Source organism: Etheostoma spectabile, chromosome 12, assembly GCF_008692095.1.
Source record: "Etheostoma spectabile isolate EspeVRDwgs_2016 chromosome 12, UIUC_Espe_1.0, whole genome shotgun sequence".
Taxonomy (NCBI): Eukaryota; Metazoa; Chordata; class Actinopteri; order Perciformes; family Percidae; genus Etheostoma; species Etheostoma spectabile.
Genome location: NC_045744.1, coordinates 14,884,890 through 14,905,624, shown reverse-complemented (window position 1 = coordinate 14,905,624; position 20,735 = coordinate 14,884,890). Strand labels below are relative to the sequence as shown.

At 39.3% G+C, this 20,735-nt stretch overlaps 3 protein-coding genes across 5 annotated transcripts in view; all 3 read left to right on the top strand.

Moving 5' to 3' along the window:
* The window catches only part of gipc2 (GIPC PDZ domain containing family, member 2), a 39,577-nt gene extending 25,038 nt beyond the window's left edge, over positions 1-14,539 (top strand). Inside the window, exon 7 of one of the 2 annotated variants that reach the window (XM_032531359.1) lies at positions 14,516-14,539. The gene's annotated coding sequence lies outside the window, so the exon portion shown is untranslated. Of the gene's footprint in view, positions 1-3,999; positions 4,547-14,515 lie in introns of those variants that run through there. The other variant, XM_032531358.1, reaches the window with a different exon arrangement.
* LOC116699008 (transcription factor BTF3 homolog 4) lies at positions 260-5,696 on the top strand. The gene is made up of 6 exons (XM_032531364.1): positions 260-384; positions 928-987; positions 1,999-2,112; positions 3,786-3,987; positions 5,113-5,172; positions 5,496-5,696. Exons 2-6 carry the CDS (start codon positions 934-936, stop codon positions 5,540-5,542), a joined length of 477 nt encoding a protein of 158 aa, XP_032387255.1. The 5' UTR covers positions 260-384; positions 928-933; the 3' UTR covers positions 5,543-5,696.
* The window catches only part of zfyve9a (zinc finger, FYVE domain containing 9a), a 28,882-nt gene continuing 16,444 nt past the window's right edge, over positions 8,298-20,735 (top strand). For both annotated transcript variants that reach the window (XM_032531344.1, XM_032531343.1), the window contains exons 1-4: positions 8,298-8,514; positions 16,489-16,592; positions 16,946-17,053; positions 18,745-20,192. In XM_032531344.1, coding sequence (XP_032387235.1) covers positions 16,984-17,053; positions 18,745-20,192 — 1,518 coding nt within the window. In that variant the 5' untranslated portion in view covers positions 8,298-8,514; positions 16,489-16,592; positions 16,946-16,983. The remainder of the gene's footprint in view (positions 8,515-16,488; positions 16,593-16,945; positions 17,054-18,744; positions 20,193-20,735) is intronic.

Genomic DNA, 20,735 nt, shown 5'->3' with positions numbered 1-20,735 from the left:
CAACCGCGTGCTCCTGCCAGGCTCCTGCCTGCGGCATCAAACTGGTCAAGTTAGACAACGAAATGTCAGAAAAGGCCAGAAATCAGTGCAAAAACAAAAGTTTAAAAGCCACAAACCATTTAAAAATAAATATATCTAGGGATTTCTAGTATTGAATCCCACACAAATAAATTACAATTTAAATTTCCCCCTTTAGCATTAATATTTTCTCTACATAAATCAAAAATGTACTGTTGCGTGAGTCGCGTTGATTTTATTGTGAAAATATTAATAGGAAGTATCTTATATTGCTGCTGTCTTGACGCGGGTTCATGCCGCACTGCTTCAGCCTCATTAAGGTAGCGTGAACAGTTCATCGGGCTGTCAGTTAATTCCTTTAAACAGGTAAAACAAAACACTTCATTCTGTGGCTAACATCGTAGCCGCTTTGTTTTATCATTTGATTTGAAGTTGACGTTAGCTGGTTGCCTTGCCAAAAACCAAAAGCCAGTTCGTTTTATCTTGTTTAGCCACTATGCTAGTATTAGCTAAATTAGCATTCTAGCTAGTTAGCAACCAAACTAGCTAGCAACAGTTACGTTATACTTGATGTCATTTTAAAAATTAGCTCCAGATACTTTCCTTTGTTCTATTCAGTGTATGTTGGTTAGTGCCGGCAGTCAGTATGTGTTCATTATAAATGTCAGCTGGTCTGGCACAATTTTGTTATTGTGTGGAAATGAAAATGTATGTAGCCCTGATTGCCTAACTCATGCTGTGCCCATTGCACTTCCAACAACTAACGTTAGCTAATCGCATGTGTTCCCTTAAAGTGCTTAACTGTGCAAAACTATAAGCTATTGTAGTTACCGCAACTGTATTTGTCAATTGCTCTTATGGGAACGGCATCGTAATAACAATGTTAAAGTTGTTTTTATTCACAAACAGGTCACAATGAATCAAGAGAAGCTGGCCAAACTCCAGGCACAAGTGCGGATAGGTGGAAAGGTACAGTTTACTAGTGTTTATTGGACATACTATTACATCTCGTGTACTGTGACAAAAGTACAGTATTAAAATCTCAATCAGGGCTATCAGATTTCTGTTGACTCAGTTGTTGCTCATTTTAAGGAGTGTGGTTGCATTCAGCACCTGCCATGTCTTTCCCCCTGACTTCAGCATTCCCTTTGTGGGCCCATCCGTGGCCTCTTTGACTTTATTTAAATGAATTGTGAGGTCTTCAGCCACGCACTAGGTGGCGTTATTTGTTATTTTTGCTGTGACAGAGGCCTTATGCCCTTTTCCAGATTACATTATTTTGCCGTTTTCTTCACACAACGAACATTTTACCATAGGTAACAAGAAGATCCCTCACCCTGTCGGTCACTTGTACTCACAAAGAGAGCCATGTTAAACTTTTCATTCATAAATTATTTATTCTGTGGTCCTGGGTCACTACTTAAATCAACACTTCATTAGCAACTTCAACTTGTTGAAGTCAAATTCTGGGCTTTAACTAGTGCTTGAATTCTAGTCTTGTATTTTGAAATTGTTTCACCACAGCGGTTTTCTAGAAATAAGTGCTGGGCAATACGGGAAAAAATCCAATATCATGATATTCTTTACCAAATACCTTGATTATCAATGATATTGGATTTTTTTCCCGTATTGGTGCTTTCAAAAAATATTTACACAATGAGATTTTTGATAAATAATAATCAGTAATGTGGATATAAGGACTAAGTGGGTAAAGGTAAATAATAGAACAGTTACAACACTCTGGTAAGTTCAGAAAATGACGTCACTTAAATAAAACCAGGAAAAGACAACACGTGTGCCATATTACAATATCCAAAATCTAAGGCAATATCTAGTCTCATATCACAATATTGATATAATATTATATATTGCCCAGCTCTAGTCCGAAGTGACGCAGTGGTAATAAACTGTATTTGACGTTTTAGTAAATTCAGTTGCCTAAATCTTTTTTTTTTGCATCCACGCTTGTTCTTTTCTCAGGGAACGGCCCGCAGGAAGAAAAAGGTTGTTCACAAAACGGCATCAGCGGATGACAAAAAACTCCAGGGCTCACTGAAGAAACTGGCAGTGAACAACATTGCAGGGATAGAAGAGGTGAGCTATCAAATGAAAACTGTCAGCATTCTTCTATAGCTGGGCTTTTTTATTTCATTTCATTTTGTCTGAGACTCCTGATAAGAGACGGTGAAAGATAGAAAGGGCCTAACCAAAGCTTCCAGTCATGTCATCTAACTTAGTTTTGGAGTACTCTTATCCAACTGGCTCCCACAAGGTGTTTGAGATAACTCTAAGCACAAAAAAAAGATGCAACTTGAGAATAAAACATGAACCTGATTGTTGACTTTTGTGCTGTTGGAATTGTTGCACAGCTGTGTTTCCCATGTAACGGCGTTATAAATGACGGCGTTACTTTTTTTCAGTAACGAGTAATCTTATTGATTACTCTTACCATCTTGAAAACGCCGTTACCATTACTGCCGAAAAATGCGGCGCGTTACTATAATTTAAGCTTTTTTTTTTTCATCAGACCAACTAGATATCTGAGCCGAGAGGCAAAGACTAGTAAAATTAAGCAAGTATGACTTTACATTGTAACTCTGGCAATAACCGGTAGCCTCGTTTAGGGTGTCATCAGTATCTATCTAGCTATGATGTTTATACCAGATATTGAGTATTCATTGTGTAGTATGACAAAGGTTATTCAGTGCAGAAGTTACATGATTTTGTAAGTTTGGTTAGTGGGCCGTGCACGAGACAAGCGCATAAATGTTGACGATTGGCTGAGGTTGAGTCAGATTTCATGGTAAGCCAATCAGAGATAGAGTTGGACGGGTGTTCAAAAGCATGCATAGTCAGACACACAACGAACAACACAAGCAAGCAAGTCAGTCAACGAGAGACAGGTATGGCATTAAGAAATCAAGGAGAGGGGTAACTTTTCCTGCTAAAGATTTCCCTCCGTGGTCAGAAAACATAGGGTAGACCCTTTGTTCCTCTCACTATGACTCTAGATTGGCTACTAGCTCTGAAGCTAATTGCTGTCACTCTCTCACTTCTCCCTCGCTCTATCACACACACACAAAAACACACACTCAAACACACACCGGCTCGACGCACACACCAGCGCACAAGTATAAACATCAGGCCACATGTTTATTTATTTTTGCCAAAGTGCTTAACAAGCATTATTTAATTTTGCGCCGTTGTGGCCTGTTGAGGGACAATAAATATCAAAAGTTCCAAAACATCTATTGTTATTTGTATCGCTCCATTTGACGTACATGGCATTTAATTGGAGGCTAGTCTCACTTTGTCCCACAACATTAAAATAGTTTAGATGTGTATACATAATTTCTGTTAATGTATTTTATTAAGTGTCCATTTCATTATAATATTCAGGTTTACCATAAATAATTGAACATGCACATCTATTCTAAGTTCCATTAAAGAAGGGTGGAGGTGGGGTCACTTTTGAGCATTTAAAAATGTACTTGAAAGTAATGCATTAGTTACTTTCTGAAGTAACTAGTTACATTTATAATTTGTAACTGAGTATCTAATTTAGTCACTTCTTGGAAGAAGTAACTGTAACTAATTACTTTTTAGAAGTAACTTTCCCAACACTGCATTTAAACCCTTTCTTTTTAGTTGATAGTTTGTCGTGTCATTTGTCGTATGTACCTCTGACATAATACCTTGACGAGGCGGAATCTTATGTCAGGTTTTACTGGCTCTAAGTCTGACTTGTGTGGTTTCTGTTTCCTCAGGTGAATATGATAAAAGATGATGGGACAGTGATCCACTTCAACAACCCCAAAGTGCAGGCATCGCTGTCTGCCAACACCTTCGCCATCACAGGCCACGCTGAGACCAAGCAGTTGACAGAGATGCTGCCAGGCATCCTGAGCCAGCTGGGAGCTGACAGCCTCAGCAGCCTGCGCAAGCTGGCCGAGCAGTTCCCACGGCAATGTGAGTGTGTGTACACACACACACACACAAGCACGTTAAAAGACTCAGGGAAAATGTTCTTTGTGGTCGTTTAATATCTGGGAAATTCTTAAAATCATGGAAGTTTTTAGAGGTGTACAACAAAGTCATCTGTTTTGATGGATACTCAGATGATAATGGTGGGTGCTGTGGTGAGAAAAGTGACCACAGGTCTTCCTGTTGGCAAACTTCTGACCATATAAATGACCCAGACGTTAAAGGTGCCCTGCCACACGTATTTCATTACTTTGTGGTAATGTTTGAAGTTCTACCTTTGACTCTGTAACATTTTTTTGGGGGTAAAAATGCCTTGGTTACCTTGTTTCAAGCCATTCTATCGTGGTATAGAAAGCCTGCAAGAAGACTCCGCTTGATTTGTGGTATGAATATGCTTCATTTAACCCATCGATGTACTTCTTAGCAGATTTGTTTGACATCTTTGTTTGTTTTGAATCCCTAGAGAACCAGTAAAGATTAAATCTGTACATTAGTGAACTAGAGAAACTGGCTATAGCAGCCAAGAGAACAACAAGGGCTGTGGGGGGGGGGAAGCAAAACCTGCCACAGAAAATTGAACATTTAAAGAGCAATTGTTATTAAAAGTTGACCTTAGTATCTTTATATAAAACTAGGAGCAGCTTTTCCAGATGGCAACACAACTAATCGGGATATATATATATATATATATATATATATATATATATATATATTATATTATATATATATATATTTTTATTTTTTTTCCCTGTTCTTATGGAATTGCAGATGTTGTAATTTAGATTTTTGCCAAGCTTTTCACATGTTGAGCAGCAACTTTTTTTATTTTTGCAAAAGGGTCCATTTCAGCGGTCAGGTTTTCTTAGAAAGTTGTAGCAAAACAAGACAGATAAACATTTTGAGAGAATGTGACTTTTTGGGGTCAGAGAAATGCTGTCCCAACACAGATGTTTAAAGCTATGCCAATTCTGTACAATAGGATTTTGGTTGAAATGCTGGGACGTGCACACTTAACATAAACCTGCAGTAATTATCACGTAATTTACTTATGCCAATTTTCAGCTCAACTTTTGACTGTCTGATGTTTGTTTTTTTTCTTATATTTTGCAGCAATGGACATGAAAGCAGTCAAGGAGGAAATTGCAGAGGAGGAGGATGACGATGTACCAGGTATACATGCAGATAATTGTTTTAATTTACTGAGGGCGCTTAGAAACTACAGTGTTAGTCATGCTTTTCAGGCTTATGCCAAAACGGTGCTCCTTCTTTTAAACATCACCTTTTGTAGATTATATATTACACATTACATGTGTTTGGGGTTGTTACCATTTCATCAGCCAAGGACATAAGGACTTACATTTAATTTGCATCCTTGTTTTCAAATAGTTTAGAGCAGCAATTCAGTTAACCATAAGATTAAATCACTCACTGTCCTTTCACAACTTGTTAGTGTTACAAAATCCTGATGCACTTTATTATTTTCCATCTTACAGATCTTGTGGAGAACTTTGATGAAGCCTCAAAGGATGAAGCAAACTGATGAACCCTTTTGTTTTCCTCCTTCAGCCGTTTAATTTTTTACCTCTTACGGACTCACAGAGAGCATTTCCTCTTGTGGGAAACGGTTGTTAAAGGTGCGAGTCATCATCTCTGGAGATGTGAACCACTTTAGTTTAGCCTCCCACAACAGTACAGCAGCAGCAGCAACAACAACAACAACAACAACAACAACAACATGCAGATACAGTAGGTTTTGATTTCAGTAGGCTGTAATATTGTGGACACGCCAACAAACGAGGATCGGCACGAGACTCTCCACCAAAAGGACTACTACTTTAGAAATAAGCTTTCTACATGGTTAAACGTGGCTAGTATTTAAGAGATTGTTTATTAAATTACAATTAAAGTGAATGGAGAATTCATTTTACATTATTGAAGTGATTATGAGTTTAATAAAACATTTTTGGGCTATTGATTCATCTCGTTATTACTTCTCAGATTGGTTTTGGCCAAAAGAGCACGTCACTTAAATGACAGCCAATGGGGGAACAAAACGTTAGTAGTGTTGTATACATGGTGATGAGCACATATGAAGTCGTGGTTGAGGCCTTTTATATGGAATATAAGCAGGTAAGTATGTTACAGATAATCATTTTATAAATATAAAAAACATTTAAGCATTTAAAAAGCCCCACAGTGGGCCGCTTCCTTTACACTTCTTAGAATTCATTGATATCTTAGCTGCTGTAATGGAATAGTATTAATAAATTAACTAAAAATTAGAATAAATTAACAAAACAAATGTATTTATTTAAAATTGCACAACTTTAAATTTTGCTTGTTGGTTATGTAGCTATAGCTACAAGGATTTGCACTAGTGCTGAATGAATTCAAATGGAAGAACATCAACAGTGGTGGAAGTATTCCGTTTCAGTAGCAGTACCCTACAATATAAATATAAACTACATGTAAGCATAACTTCTCAATTAAAAGTAAAAATATGGTAATTCAAGAGAAAGTGTATATAAGAATCATCTATAATTGTGAATCGATATTTGAATGTAGCTGGTCAAACGGGGACTACTTTTAACCACTACAATATACTTTTAAGTATCATGTACTGTTAGTTAGTTTAACATACAACCATATCTAAAAGTTTATAGACTGATACGTTTTGTATGATGAATCTTAATCTGCAATGTAGCTGTCAAAAAAATTGTGGCGTGGAAAGTACAATATCTCCCCTGACGAAGTGGAGTATAAGAAAATGGAAATACTCTTAAGTACATTTCATTTAAGTACAGTACTTGAATTTTGGTAACTGCCATTTATCATTTTACCTCATAAATTAGATTGATTACTTTCTATTATATTTCTATTTAAAAATTTGTCTGGTCACAAAAATAAGTTGTATTACCTTGGATTCAGGTAACTATTATTTTTTTACTAATTTATTATGAATTAAATGAAAGTAATAAAATGAAAATAACGGGTAGTATTTGCCTTATTTTCATCTCTATAATTTGTTAAAACGTATGATTGGGTGCAAATGGGGAGGGTGATAGAATTTTACATATATTTTCGCCAACACTCTTAATATTCAGTTTCATTGATCTTCCTGACGCTCATCTGCTGCCTCGCGCTGATCGATGGGCCGCGGCTGTCACGATCTGGTGGCAGGAGAGGTCTGACAAGGTTACCGGGAATGAATGGGCCATTTTAGCTCCAGTGTGTCCTGTGTCGTGCCGTGGGGGTGGGGGGCATTGGGGAGCTGGGGGAGCTACGGACCCGCCCCGGGGTCTTATAATACATCCATGGGCTTGCCACACTACCTCCAGCCCAGTTTGAGCTAAAACGTCCCTGCTGCTGCTGCCGCTGCTGCGGCTGGACCACAGTGCATGAGCTGGATGGAGCTAAACCGCTTCAGAGATTCGTCAAGGTACACAGTGAAAGCTGGGTCAGAACCGGAAACGTGTCGCCTTTAAAATAAGGGCTCGGAAACAACACTGTTCAACAATTTAGGGGTGTAAAGGTAAAGGGAGATCCGTTTTTTTAGGATGATGGATGATATCTGTTCAAAATAAAGCTTTTAAATGCTGGTGGTGGAATGATTGCAATGACTACAACTTTTGAAGGCCTTCAATTTCATGCTAAAGCCGGGACTGCAGATGAAAATTGGCCTGCATGCCAACTCTGGCACATTTTTGATGGACTCTGTGCTCATGTTGATGAGCACAGAGCATGTAGATGCGTTGTCCCGTTTAAATAAAGAAATATAATTGCAATGGCTAAAATTTTTAAAGTACTTCAATTTCATGCTACTGTATAACTCTACTTCGTAACATGTTAAAGACCAATATAATGTACTTTTTACTGCTTTTTACAACATTAAAATGCAGCGTACACATTGATGCATCACTAATAAAATAAATAAATAACGTAATACATGATATAACACAGAGTAGCCAATACATAATACTTATTTATTTCCACATAGACATGGTTTAAGCCATATAAAAGGTCTCTGCTTTCATTAATACATTTAGTCTGATATATTCTTTCCACAAACATGTATGGTGTGGAATTTATTGTTTTTTTCATTACATTTTACACGCAAAACTGTTCAATTATATACACACTTAACTGCACTTAGATGTGTTGTACATACATATCTACGCATCTTACCGTAGAACTCAAGTATAATATCTGAATACCTTAGTGAAACTACACATTTTCAAGTAGAACTTTTATTTTAAGATGAATGACCGGAAGTAATGGCTTTTCATTGCTGTGGTCTTGTTACTTATTTTTTCCCCAATAAACCTTGGGGGAGGGATCCGTGACTGCTGTCGCACAACTACGGGAGACTACAGCCTGCACTTTCCGACTTGTACTGTTTGAGTTTGGCATAGCAGCGGAGGGTCTACACGAGGATACTCAAAAATAGACTTCAAAGGCGATTATGTATGACGGAGGGGCTCTGTGGGACTGGTAAAGATGAGGATTCCTCCGGTGAGTAACGTTAATTGAATTTGTTTTCATTACATTTCACAGGTCTGCTGTTGCTCTGGGTTACAGCCCGCCATTGCAACGAAAAGTGTTAATAACTAAGCCGAAGTCAGTGTATTTTGTGGTCTGTTTAGCTAGCTAAACGGCGAGGAATACCGGGAAAGGTGGTGTTACGGTAACACTAATTTACCTTCAATTAACGTTACACAACGCGTTAACGTTGCTTTACGACCTGTATCTAAACACTCACTAAAACGCTAGCAGGGCGGCGGGAGGCAATTCACTTCCAGTGACCATGAGAAATGGGCTAGCTAAGTTAACCCGAGGAGGAATGCTTCTTAAAATAACCGTAAAACTGTCCGTTTGCCTCAAAGCCCACTGAGTCAGCCACGGTGTGTCCATCAGAGCAGCAAGTCGCTGCAGTCACTCGGCGCACGACTAACGTAACCCGCTGAACCTATTACTAGCTAATTCATTCCCCTGATACACCCTGCTGCTGCAGGCTACAGTGGTATCATTTGGTCTCAACATTTTAAATTTCTTGTACCATCTTGTTCAATCGGCTTGGTGATAGCTGTTTTGGAAACTTACTGGTGGGCCTTTTTGGTGTGGATGTTAAATTCAGCTAGCAGCCCAGCTAATACAACTAACTATTCAAGTTTTGGTGTAAACACAACCTCAACTATGATTTTGTAGGTGTTCAGTCATGACAGTCACCGCTTAATAACAGAGTAGTTTCCTATGGGTTTACCTCCTAGTCTATGTGTGAAGTATGAATAATATTTACCATCCGAGGCTGTGTTTGGCCTGCAGGCAGCACAGCCACAGTGCCACTTTATGGTTGCATAATCTAAGCTAATGGTCATCTATCTTGCTCTTGAGAGTTAGTTTAGTAAGGTTTGTTGGTCCCATGTCTTATCCTTTGACCTTGTCATGTGGTCTAAGGGCCTTAAGTCAGGGTCTGGAGGTAGATTCATGAAGAATAACCCATCCCAGTGCCACCTTGAATTGCCATCATCAATGAGAAATTTAAAAATAAATTGGTCAATAAAGAGAAAGCCAAATCAGATAATATCAAAGTGCATTTTTTTTACACAAATAAACTAGAAAGGCTTAGACTTCATAACGCCCATCATTTTTTTGGTCATCTTTCTAGCCTTGCCTGATTGTCCATGCTGGATGCAAAACATACAATGCAATTTATTTATTTATTTTTTTATTTTTATTTTTTTTAGGTTTACCTGTATCTTACCCAGTCATGAAGCAGTATTAAAACCCAGCGGAGGTGATTGAATAGATTGGTCCAACAGGCTACAAAATACCAGCTCTCATTTGTGCAGATACTTGCCAGATGTAGGTTACTGTACGCTTTCAGGAAGTATTACAAGTCTCTCCCTGATGGCAGCCCAGCAGCCTGTCTCCTTTTGCAGTTTTTTTCTGTCTTGTGGTGGTTAAATGTAGATCAAAACACAAGGGAGAACAGAAAATGATAATAGCTTTTGACACTTACTGTGAAGCAGAACAGCTCTTTGTAGCAGGAGGACAGCTACTCTTTACTTTTAGCGTGTTCACATCTCAACAGATTTACCATTTTAACCTCTTGTCAAATAATTTCTTTTGTTATTAGTACGGATGACAGTGTGACCTTTTTGGAGGATACAAACCTGTGGCATATGTTTTTTTCTTCTTTTTTACGTGTTTTGCTTTTATTTCTGAAGTCTCTAGCAGTACTTAGGAATTGCAATTAAAAAAAAAAAAAAACATACAGAAGGAGGTAGGACAACTCCCAGTCAGGGCGTTAAACGTTACATAATAATGTGTCATTCAGTCATGAGATCATGTTGTTGTAAAGTAATGTCAGTCCATTCTTAAACAGAGGAAGTGATCATTTATGGTTTCCTGTGTTGTTCACCCTGAGTAGACGGCGTCTGGAGCACGTCTGTTGGGTATGGATCTAAAAACGCTGTTTATCAGGATGTGAGCTTGCCGGCCTGGAAGTTTGTAGCACCAGAAAAGTAGAAAAGAAACATATTCAGAGGTACAGTATATTTTCGGGAGAACTATTAATAATCATTTTCACTTTCAATCATGAGAATTTGGTTAGGTTTTGCCCCAATCCAAAACACCCAGTGAATCAGACAGCAGTTTTAAACGTATGGCTTTGAATAATAATCTTACCATACAAAATGTTTTTCTCATTTAATAATTGCCTATAAAATGTCAAAAAGTAGTGGGACATTTCCATAATAATTTCCCAAGTTGCTTGTTTTAATCAACAAACAGTCCAAAATAGTGTGGAAACTAACAATTATTTTAATTATCGATCAATCTGCAGATCTCTTTCTGTCTGATTAATTTTTGGTTAATTTATAAAATGTAAAAACATTTCTCAGAGGCCACGGTGATGTTTTCAATTTCCGTGTTTTGTCCAAACAATAGTCCAAATTCCTAAAAGACTTTTAATTTACTGTCACATAGTGTATGTCAAAGAAAAGCAGAAAATCCTTACATTTGAGAAGCTAAGCTTTTTGTTGTTGTTGTATTTCATCTGTTATTTGCTGATATGTGTGTGGACTTTGCCTCTGTATGCCTTCAGCTAGTGACTGTTAACCGGGTTATGATTATGATTCCTCATGAGCTCTCTTAAATACTTTAGGAGCTTAGACGAACACTTAGGAACATTTATGCAGGACATTTATTCTTAATTTGAAGAAGAAATCTTTGCTCACTCATTTCTCGCTGAAAATATTGGGCTTTATAGATATTGGGCCTGATATCTTTTGTTTTTTTAATGAAGAAAAGCACAGGTGGAATTGATAACATTAATGATGGGTAACTGATATAAATAGGGACACATGCCAGTAAGACAAAAATTAAGACTATCACAATACTGAAAATGGTGCACTCAAATGCTGTTTTGCCATTAGTAAGGACATTGTAACTTTCATTTTCTTGCTGTAACATAAGAAAATGTATGCTGTGAAAAGACATGGCAGAACACCGTGAGTTTATGTATCGCCAACGCCATCCTCATGCAGAAAGTGGACCTCAAAAATTATTGATTGACAATCATAGGAAACAAGAACCCAGAAAAAAATGATTCTTAAAGGAAAACTCCCTCACAGGAAACGGCAGGAAACCGAGTTGTTTTGACAGCGAGGGCATAATGAACTGTTGTAGTGCTCTAGTTGGTCCGAGCTCTCTCGCCGTCTATGCCCTTGTCTTATTTAATTTTGCTGGCATGCGAGGATGTCCAGTCCGGTCTGGTTTATTGTGTTAGTAGTCTGTTAGGCCATTTCATTATTAGCATGTCTGACTTACACTGGAGGCTGGGGCATGGCTGTAGTGAATGGGGATCAACTGCAGTTTGCTTCATGTAAAGAGTAGAGACACTGGTCTTGTTTTAAGGTTATGTGTTACACCAATTTACAAAATATTCTTGTTTAGGTTTTGCCGTTTCTCATTTATTGTTTTTATTATCATTATATTGACACACAAAAATTTAGAAAATGAGGTAGGCCGCATTTCATAATTCATAATACCTGTGCAGTAGTCTCGCTTTTGACAGACCTTGCTTCAACGTGGCGCTGCGGAGAAAACTCACAGCATTCCGTGATGGGAGAAAAACATGCTCTGGTTTTATTGGCATTTCTTTAAACCAATCACAATCGTCCTAGTTGGTGTTAGGCGGTACAGCTGCAAAATAGCCTCGGGAAGGAACTTGTTTTGGTGGAACATGTGTACGTTCAACAGGTGTTTTAGTCGTGTAACAATAAACTCTCAGATTGGGCAGATAGTCTAGCTAGCTGTCTGGATTTACCCTGCAGAGATCTGAGAAAAGGTTGACCATAGTCCTCAATAAGCAACCAGAGTTTAAAATGGCAACACAAAGGAAACCCGAGGCAATGGCTAACCGGCCTAAATGAGGGAAATCTGGCAGAATTTCCGTTGACAACGGCGCAAACCCGGAAGTGGAACATCGGGGATATAGACTCTATAGATATAGAGAACTGTGCGTGACTTTGATGAAATCAATCAAGTTCAGACACCAAACATTCCCTGGATCCAGCTGTTGAAGACAGCATTGTACAAAGAGGTAGTGCTAACATGTTATAGTATATAATTATTTGTTCAATTATGATGATTGACATTAGTTTAGTCTGTAAAATAGTTTATAGGTCAATTAGAATAACTGTCAGGTGAGCTCCACTGTCTTGCACAATCTCAATATTCTTGTTTATTTCAGGCCACATGGAATAGTTTTTGATTAGTCATTAGTTGAGGAGTTGAAGCATGTTCACAACATTATCTTAAGATCCTGTAGCTGCATGACCATTTTCCTTTAGTCCTACAGGCTCTCTGACTGACACACTCTCTCGTGCACATATGTCTCCTTTAAGGCATCACAAGTTTACATGTCTAAAAATACAACTCCTGTACGCACTTTGACTGAAGATGCATTATTCAATGCCTCTGCAGAGTAATTAAATGTTAATCAGGGACGGTCTCCTGTCCTCATCGAGGCGTGTGTGTGTTTGTTCACACGTTCGTGTGTGTGGTTATGTGTGCACTGTCCCGCAGTCCACAGATGACTTTCAGGCTCTTATGGTGTGAGATGATTTCAAGTCTTTTTATTCAGTATTGGAGGGAAACCTCCATGCTATATAAAAGCTGCAGAGGTTGGATGAGGTTAAACTTTGCTGCTTAGATATTGCTCCCATTCAGTGATCGGTTCAGGTGATGTAAAGGTAACTTACTCGACCCAAACTGGATCTTCTCCCACTCCAACAGGCCAACAAGAACAATGTGTACATGCTCAAAGCAACTCTTACTTTCAGTTTTTTGTCTGTTGATTTTAAAAAGCCCCTGGATGTTTTTGTGCTTTTTTCCGGCTGGGACAGTGGGAGTTAGCACTGGATACTACTGTTCATGTGTCATCACTGCAACAATAGTAGTCTCCATTTTGGTCATTACTAGTTATGATAATAATTTTAATAATTTCAGTTGGTCCTGCTTCAATTTGTAGATGTCACAGTCAGGACCAAAAGGTATCGCTGAACTCAAAGCAGTGGCAATTCTAAGTAGATATTTTTGAACCTTTTTTTTAAACTAGAATTTAAATTAAATGTTTTAAATAAGTATCATGAACTGACCTCTATCTGGTCACGTTTGTTATCTTGTTTACCGTTTTTGTAATCGGGTAGTTCCCGATGAACTAAAAGAATTGGCTGGTGACCTGCATGTCTTTTACCATATATGTCCCCTTGTTTTCTGTTATCTCTCACCTGTCAACTTAGTAATGAAGGGATAAAATGCACCAAAAAGTCCTTATGTGTTCTTGCAGAGAAACCTGAAATAAAATTTGGGCTGATTGTCTTTATACAACATTTAACAAAAAAAACTGATAGTCGTTTGAATCACTTTTGCCTGCTATAGAGTATATTTTTAAAAAGATGATCATGAAATAGTTTAAAATGTCAATTTTAGCAAGCGATGTTCATTCTTGTATTGATTGAGCAGTGACGTCACGGCGTGTGTTGTGCCTAATCTGAGTCGTCATAGTTCATCTGTACTATGCTCACCTGAAGGTTTGTAACGTGCTCCATCGAAGCTCTGTTTTGTTTCATTCACTGATGGTTTATTATTTATTATATTATGCTATATAATAATTATTATTGTATATTCTTAATTCAAAGAAGCCTTTTTGTAGTTTGTTTATTTTGCTCTGCTCGCAGTGTTTCCTCCAGCCTCATTCCTAGTGTGGCAGAAAAGGTTTGTCCCACGGTACCCACTACATGTGTAGCCTCCTGCCCTGTGCCATCGCTGTTTTGTGCTGACATGTTGCCCATGCTGCACCTTACAGTAAGCGGGAAAAGTGTTGACTCTGCTCCTTCTTCCCTAAGCCTTTGCTCTGCGGAATATCTGGTCTCTGGTGTAATCCTTGGTTGCTCTTGTCCTTATGAGGATGACCCTGAAGTTCAGCATGGTTGTTACTCATTTGCAGACACACACACACACACACACACACACACACACACACACACACACACACACACACACACACACACACCACACACACACACACACACACACACACCACACACACACACACACAACACACACACACACACACACACACACACACACCACACACCACACACCCATCCCATCCTAACTCCAAGGTCTCCTCAGCAAGGACAGACTTTGGTTTACTTTGCAGTGATTCATGACTCGGATTGTCTTGAAGAGCGTGGATGGGTAATGGTTCACTTTGTATGACAATGTGCAATACACACAATACACTAAATGTTCTGTATTTATGCAAGGTGGAGTTCATGAACAAAAGTGTCCCAAACTTATCTAAGATTTTGTTCTGATTCATCATCAGTGTGGCGGGTGGAGACATTAAAGATATAATATGTGATTTCTTTTTTTTTTGCATTAAAATGTCTCAAAACAATTATACCTATGGTAGATATTTTGTTTTGAGTTGTGTACTTACATTATCCCAAATGTTTCCAACATTGTTCAAAGCCAGAAAAATCTGTTATTTGAATCAATGACACAAACTGCCGTTGGGTCACCTGTCAATGGCGTCATAGAACCTTCGACCCCTCTAGTTTCTCTAATGTCAAAACACGGGATTATCAGAGAGTAATTGTAAGTTATGCAATGTCAAGGAATTATACTAGTGTATCTCCTCCACACAGTATCATTGTTTAAGTAGTTACATGTCACTTTGCAACACAGTTACACAGTGGAGACCTAATTTATTGATTTACTTACTTACTACACTGCTACGTTGACAAGTGGCTCATGTTAATGCTTAGTGACTAAACCTTACCGTAACAATATAAGGTTAGAACAGTGTTCAGCACGCTCATAAAGTTATTTTTAGTTTGATTGTTTGTCCACGGTTAACACCGCTGGGCTGCCCCATGATTAAATTCACCACGTAATGTTAGTCACCGGTCAGCTACCACTACATATAGAATCAAGAAAAACTTTATCTATTTCCCTAGTATGACATGACACAAATAAACGTTGCTAAATTTATCGTGAATAAACTTTCATAGATTAACTGGGGTTTATACAGATACATTTTATTCAGCAATGTTGGTTAACAACGAAGACAACTCCAAATATCCCACGCAACATCACAGTGTCATCTAAAGGCCGTGTTTATGGTTTAGGTCCATTGTTTCGATTGAGAGACCGCTAGCGGCAGACAATTACATAGTGTACGTTTAACTGTGACCTGTCCTTAGTTGAAAGAAAGAAAAGAACCACATTAATGTGGATCATATGCTTGAAAGCTTGGCTGCAACTAACATGTTTTTGAATTATTGAATAATAAATTAACATAAAATAGTAAAGGAAAATGCCCATTATAATTTTCCAGAGCTGATAAAATCTTTAAATATCCAACCAACAATCCAATACCTAAAAGATATGCAGTTAACTATGATATGACAAAGAAAAAGCATAAAAACTTGAGGAGCTGAAAAAAGTAAAAGTAAAAGTTTTGGTTGAAAAAATGTAATTGGTTGACATCATTGTTGCTGATTAATTATTCAACTAATCATTTCAGCTCTACTTGAAAATAGAAAATATATACAATTTTTTGTTTAATTTCTAAATGAATTGGGAGGTATGACCTTGTCTTGTGTTTTAAAGGCAGTATTTCTATTTTTTTTTATTTTTTTTTAGTCCCATTAAAGTGGGAGTTGCCGTTTTGCACAATAAAATTCAGATGTAAATATACAAACTTTTCACTCACAGAAAATTACATATTAAGCACAGAGCAGTCACTTAGCTGGCTTTACTTTTCTATAATTTAAAATTGATATTCTGAGCATGTAGGAAATGCTGTAACTATTCTCCTTGTATCACGTTGTAGTGAAACTAGCAGCACGCTTTGCCGCACAGGTTGAGAGGCAGCACTTTTACTGAACGGTGTATTCCTCAATGTTGAAGGTGTGGGCGCTGGGCGCTTGCCAAACTGGATGAAGTGAGAACTGAGAGGGAAACCCGCTGAGACAAAACACCAACTGGGACTGCTGAGGAGGACCTCTGTGTAGGTGAGGACTGACGAAGAGAGGGGCATCATTTAATGGCTAAATGCATACTATACACCGGAGTTTCACTGACGTCAGAAATTTAGAGAAAGGAATAAAGACCTGCTGGCCGTCATTCTGATGCTTGGCTTTACAAGGTTGTGGTGCAGAGGATGAAGCTGAGTTGTAAATTTATCTTTTGACATAACTTTGCGTTCTGTTTTTTACTATTTCAATTACTGTATCTTTGTTTTTACTTAAACAAATCATATAATTGAGATATGAAAAAAATATATTATTCAGGCAGTAGGGTACATGTGCATGGTATGGAAATGTGAACGGATTTGGTATTAAGGACACGCTCATCCTGCTTCTAGGTTCACACGGTTGTCTGCAGGGTGGAGCTTCCTGACCCATGGAGAATTACTTCCAGACCGAGGCCTTCAACCTGGACAAGGTGCTTGACGAGTTTGAGCAGAACGAAGGTGAGGTACTCAGTTTTATTGGATGTGGAGACAAGACAGGGACAAATAGTGAGTCATTATGCTTGAGAAAAGACAGATAGGACAGGGTTTAGTTGTGAAATTGATGTTTCAGAGGAGATATGGTTAGGATGTAGTTATGTAGCCCATGAGTAAATCAACAAGGTGTCTGACAATCAGCCACCACCCAATAAGTTTGAGTAACATTTACAGGTGATTAATTGGTGTGCTAAGAGGGAATATGACTTATTGGATTAGCAATTTCCTTTGGGTTTGTGTGAAACTGTGTAATTGGTGCAACATAAGAATCTTTGACATTTTCTTAACCAAGAAATTGTGTTAGGGCCTGGTGAAACAGTGCTTCCACAGAGTGTATTTATGGTGAATGTAGAATAAACACTGCATTACTAAGCTGTGTATCTGTATACTCCCAGCTCCACAGTACAAACGGTCTGCTTATTATAGAGAAAAGGCTGCTCTTTTTCTGGATTTAAAAATGCTAGTTCATCACACAGCATATTTTAATAGTACTGTGAGCTCAGTGTGTATTTTGGCTGTGAGTGATTATCTGTGTGTTTTATGCCAGAGATCGTGTGTGGGTGTGTGTGTGTGTGTGTGTGTGTGCGCGTATGTTACAGTACATACTAAAACAGCTAAACAGCATGAATTCCAGAGGAGGCAGGAGAGCACTGACATGGCTATGTGAGAAAATCTTTTTGAATGCATATTAAGAAATTCCACTCGTATTACACACCATTCATGTGCCAGCTTGACTGATGGCTCCCATTTGTGACAGAGCTGCTTGGCCCACTTTCTCAGAATTTCCCAGGCCATCCACACATTATTTCCCACTCCATGCCAACCTCATTTCTCAATTTGTCCGCTGGTTTGTTCCTGCCATTTTTAGCTCTTCCAATCACCTGGGAGTGTGTAGCATTCTATTAGTTCTCTGTGGCAGTTCATTTGAGGCTTCCTGTCTTGCTGTTGTAGGTTTAGGATTTCTTTGCTGGTAGCCCCTTCTTATTTTCAGTTTCATGTCTTCAACGTGATAAGAAACCTGCAAGTAAAGCTGGGTATCGTTTCATAAAAATACAATGCCAGTACCAATATCAGTACCCTTTAAAATTAGACCAATATTAATAGAGTTCTGTTACTATCGACCGTGTTGTTGATATCTCGGCACGCCAAACTGTCAAATGCCCTGCGCTCGCCTTCTCCACACCTCAGACTGTATGGATTGGAGCTGTTGTGGAAGTGGGCTGATAACATGTTGCATTAGATCAAAGAACACTTGTGGTAATTGGCTGTGAGCAAAACTATACTAATAGTATTTTTTTCTAGATTTACAAAAAGCATTGAATACAAGTAATGTTTTACTGAAGAAGTTTCATTACTGCTTGGTACTGGATTATTCTGATTGATACCTTTTCAAAGGTACCAATACCCAGCCCTACTTGCAAGCAATCCTAAAAGATTTGAGTAAAAGGTGACTTATGCTGTGGAGGAAAGCCATTATTGGATTAATAACTTACACCTCTTCACATAAAGACTAAGGTTTTATGACAGATAAAGGCATTATGAGATCCATGCACCCTTTGTGCAACCGCAACACAGAATTTGCCTTTGGGGATCAATAAAGTATTTCTGATTCTGATTCATATAATCATTGTATTCCTCTCCTCTTTCTCTGCCAGATGAGACAGACAATCCCATTCTCTCAGATGCCAAGTGGACCCAGATCCTGGCCCCGCCAGCCCACCTGCTCTCTCTGAACCCAGCCCTGGCCCACGCAGACTTCAGTCCTCAGGAGAGTCCACTGCCATTCAAAACCCTCCCAGACTCCTCCTCCAGTGCCTCCCCGGGGGCCGACCCTAAAAGCCATCCCTGTCCCGAAACTCCATCTTGGTTAGAGGAGCGGCTGGCAGACATCCACAGCCCACCCCTCCCCCAGCCCAACATAGGCAAACTGGTGGGCACAGACGACCTGTCGCCGCCCCCTGTGACGGCCTGTACTGCTGTGGAGAATGGCTGCCTTTCCAACCCTGCAAGCCCACAACTGGATGGCCTCAGCAAGGAGATAAATTCTTCTCCAGACAACCAGCCTGGTGCTTCTGACCAGGAGGCTAATCCTCATCAGGCTGAGAAATTTGCATCAGCAGGAGGAGGAAGCTCCACTGTCGGTTCCACTCACTTTACCTTTGAGGTTGGATTAGGAGATGAAGAAAAAACTTTGGAACCAACAACACAAAATGGAGAAGGTGTCAAAGAGGGGGCTAGTACAGCTGTTTTACAGGACAATGGTCAAGAAAAACAAACTCCACTCGTAAAAGAAGCCCAGGTAGAAAGTCTCTTGAATAGGGGCAGATACGTTCATGTTGGTTGTGAAGTGGATGAGAATAGTGTATCTCCTCCTGATTGGGTTGGAGTGGAGGAGAAGGAGATGAGATGTGGTCCAGAGGGACAGATAGACCAACTCCTCAGAATAATAACCCTTCCCAATGGTTTGGAGCAGGAGAACAGTAACCATTCTAAAGTCAAAGAGACCCAGGAGGAGGAGCGGGAGGAGGAGGAGGGCTTTTCTCCTTCTCCTGTCCCCTCCAAAGAGGACTCTGTCACTGAGGAGAAAGAAATGGAGGAAAGCAAGCAAGAGAGCAGTGATGGAGGAGCAGTGGGGTCAGGTAGCATCCAACCAAAACTCAACAACAAACGGCTGCAGCCAGTCAGTGTTCCCTACGGAGGGGCACGACCAAAGCAGCCGGTCAGCCTCAAGCTCCAAATCCCACAGCCCCTGTCAGGCCAGGTACAAAATCAGCTCGGCCCGTCCGCCATCAGCAGGAACAAAAACCAGGAGAACCATTGTCGGAGAGGCACGCCCTCTGAAACTACACCAAGTGGGACTGATCAGAGTGCAGTCGGGGTGAACGGAGATGGTATTGTCCATTCTCTTCCCCTGGTGCCTTCAGAGAGCCCAGACAATGACCTCCAGGCTGGCCAACTGGGCACTCTGTGCAGGAAACCTGCCAGCTCCCTGGGAGAGGTTGCCCCTGTGTGGGTGCCTGACTCCCAGGCTCCTGTGTGTATGAAATGTGATGTCAAGTTCACCTTCACCAAGCGGAGGCACCACTGCAGGGCCTGTGGCAAGGTCAGTAGAGTGCTAGAGCTGCTTTTATGTGAACATCTCTAATAACACCCCGTATCACACTAAAAAAACAATGATTATAGCAACCTGGCATTTCTTGTTTGGGCATTTATTTGTTGTGTATTTATAATACCATAATCTCATAATAAATGACTGAAGTGCAGCCACACTTACAAGACTTATCTTTTTAAATCTAAAGCATCAACAGAAAAGTTTTTTTGGGGTGAGCCCTTCAAAAAAGACAAAATTTTGCACAAATTTTAAACAATCATCCAGGAATCAATCAGAAAAAAGTAAGGTGTACATATCCTAACCCTGCAGTAGCCTGTATAAACTAATACACCAGAATGCAGTGGATCCATGAGATATATTGTATTAAGAGTAAGGTGCATGCCACTGAAAAAGCTTGCTTGCTGTTATTATTGCTTTCCCCACTTGCTTGTTCTCCAATATGTTCACAACTCTCCTAGGAGTTTTGTCGAAGGGCATTCTGGGAATTGCCAAATGATGTTGGCCTTTTAAGGTTGGTTTAGAGAAAGCAAAGCG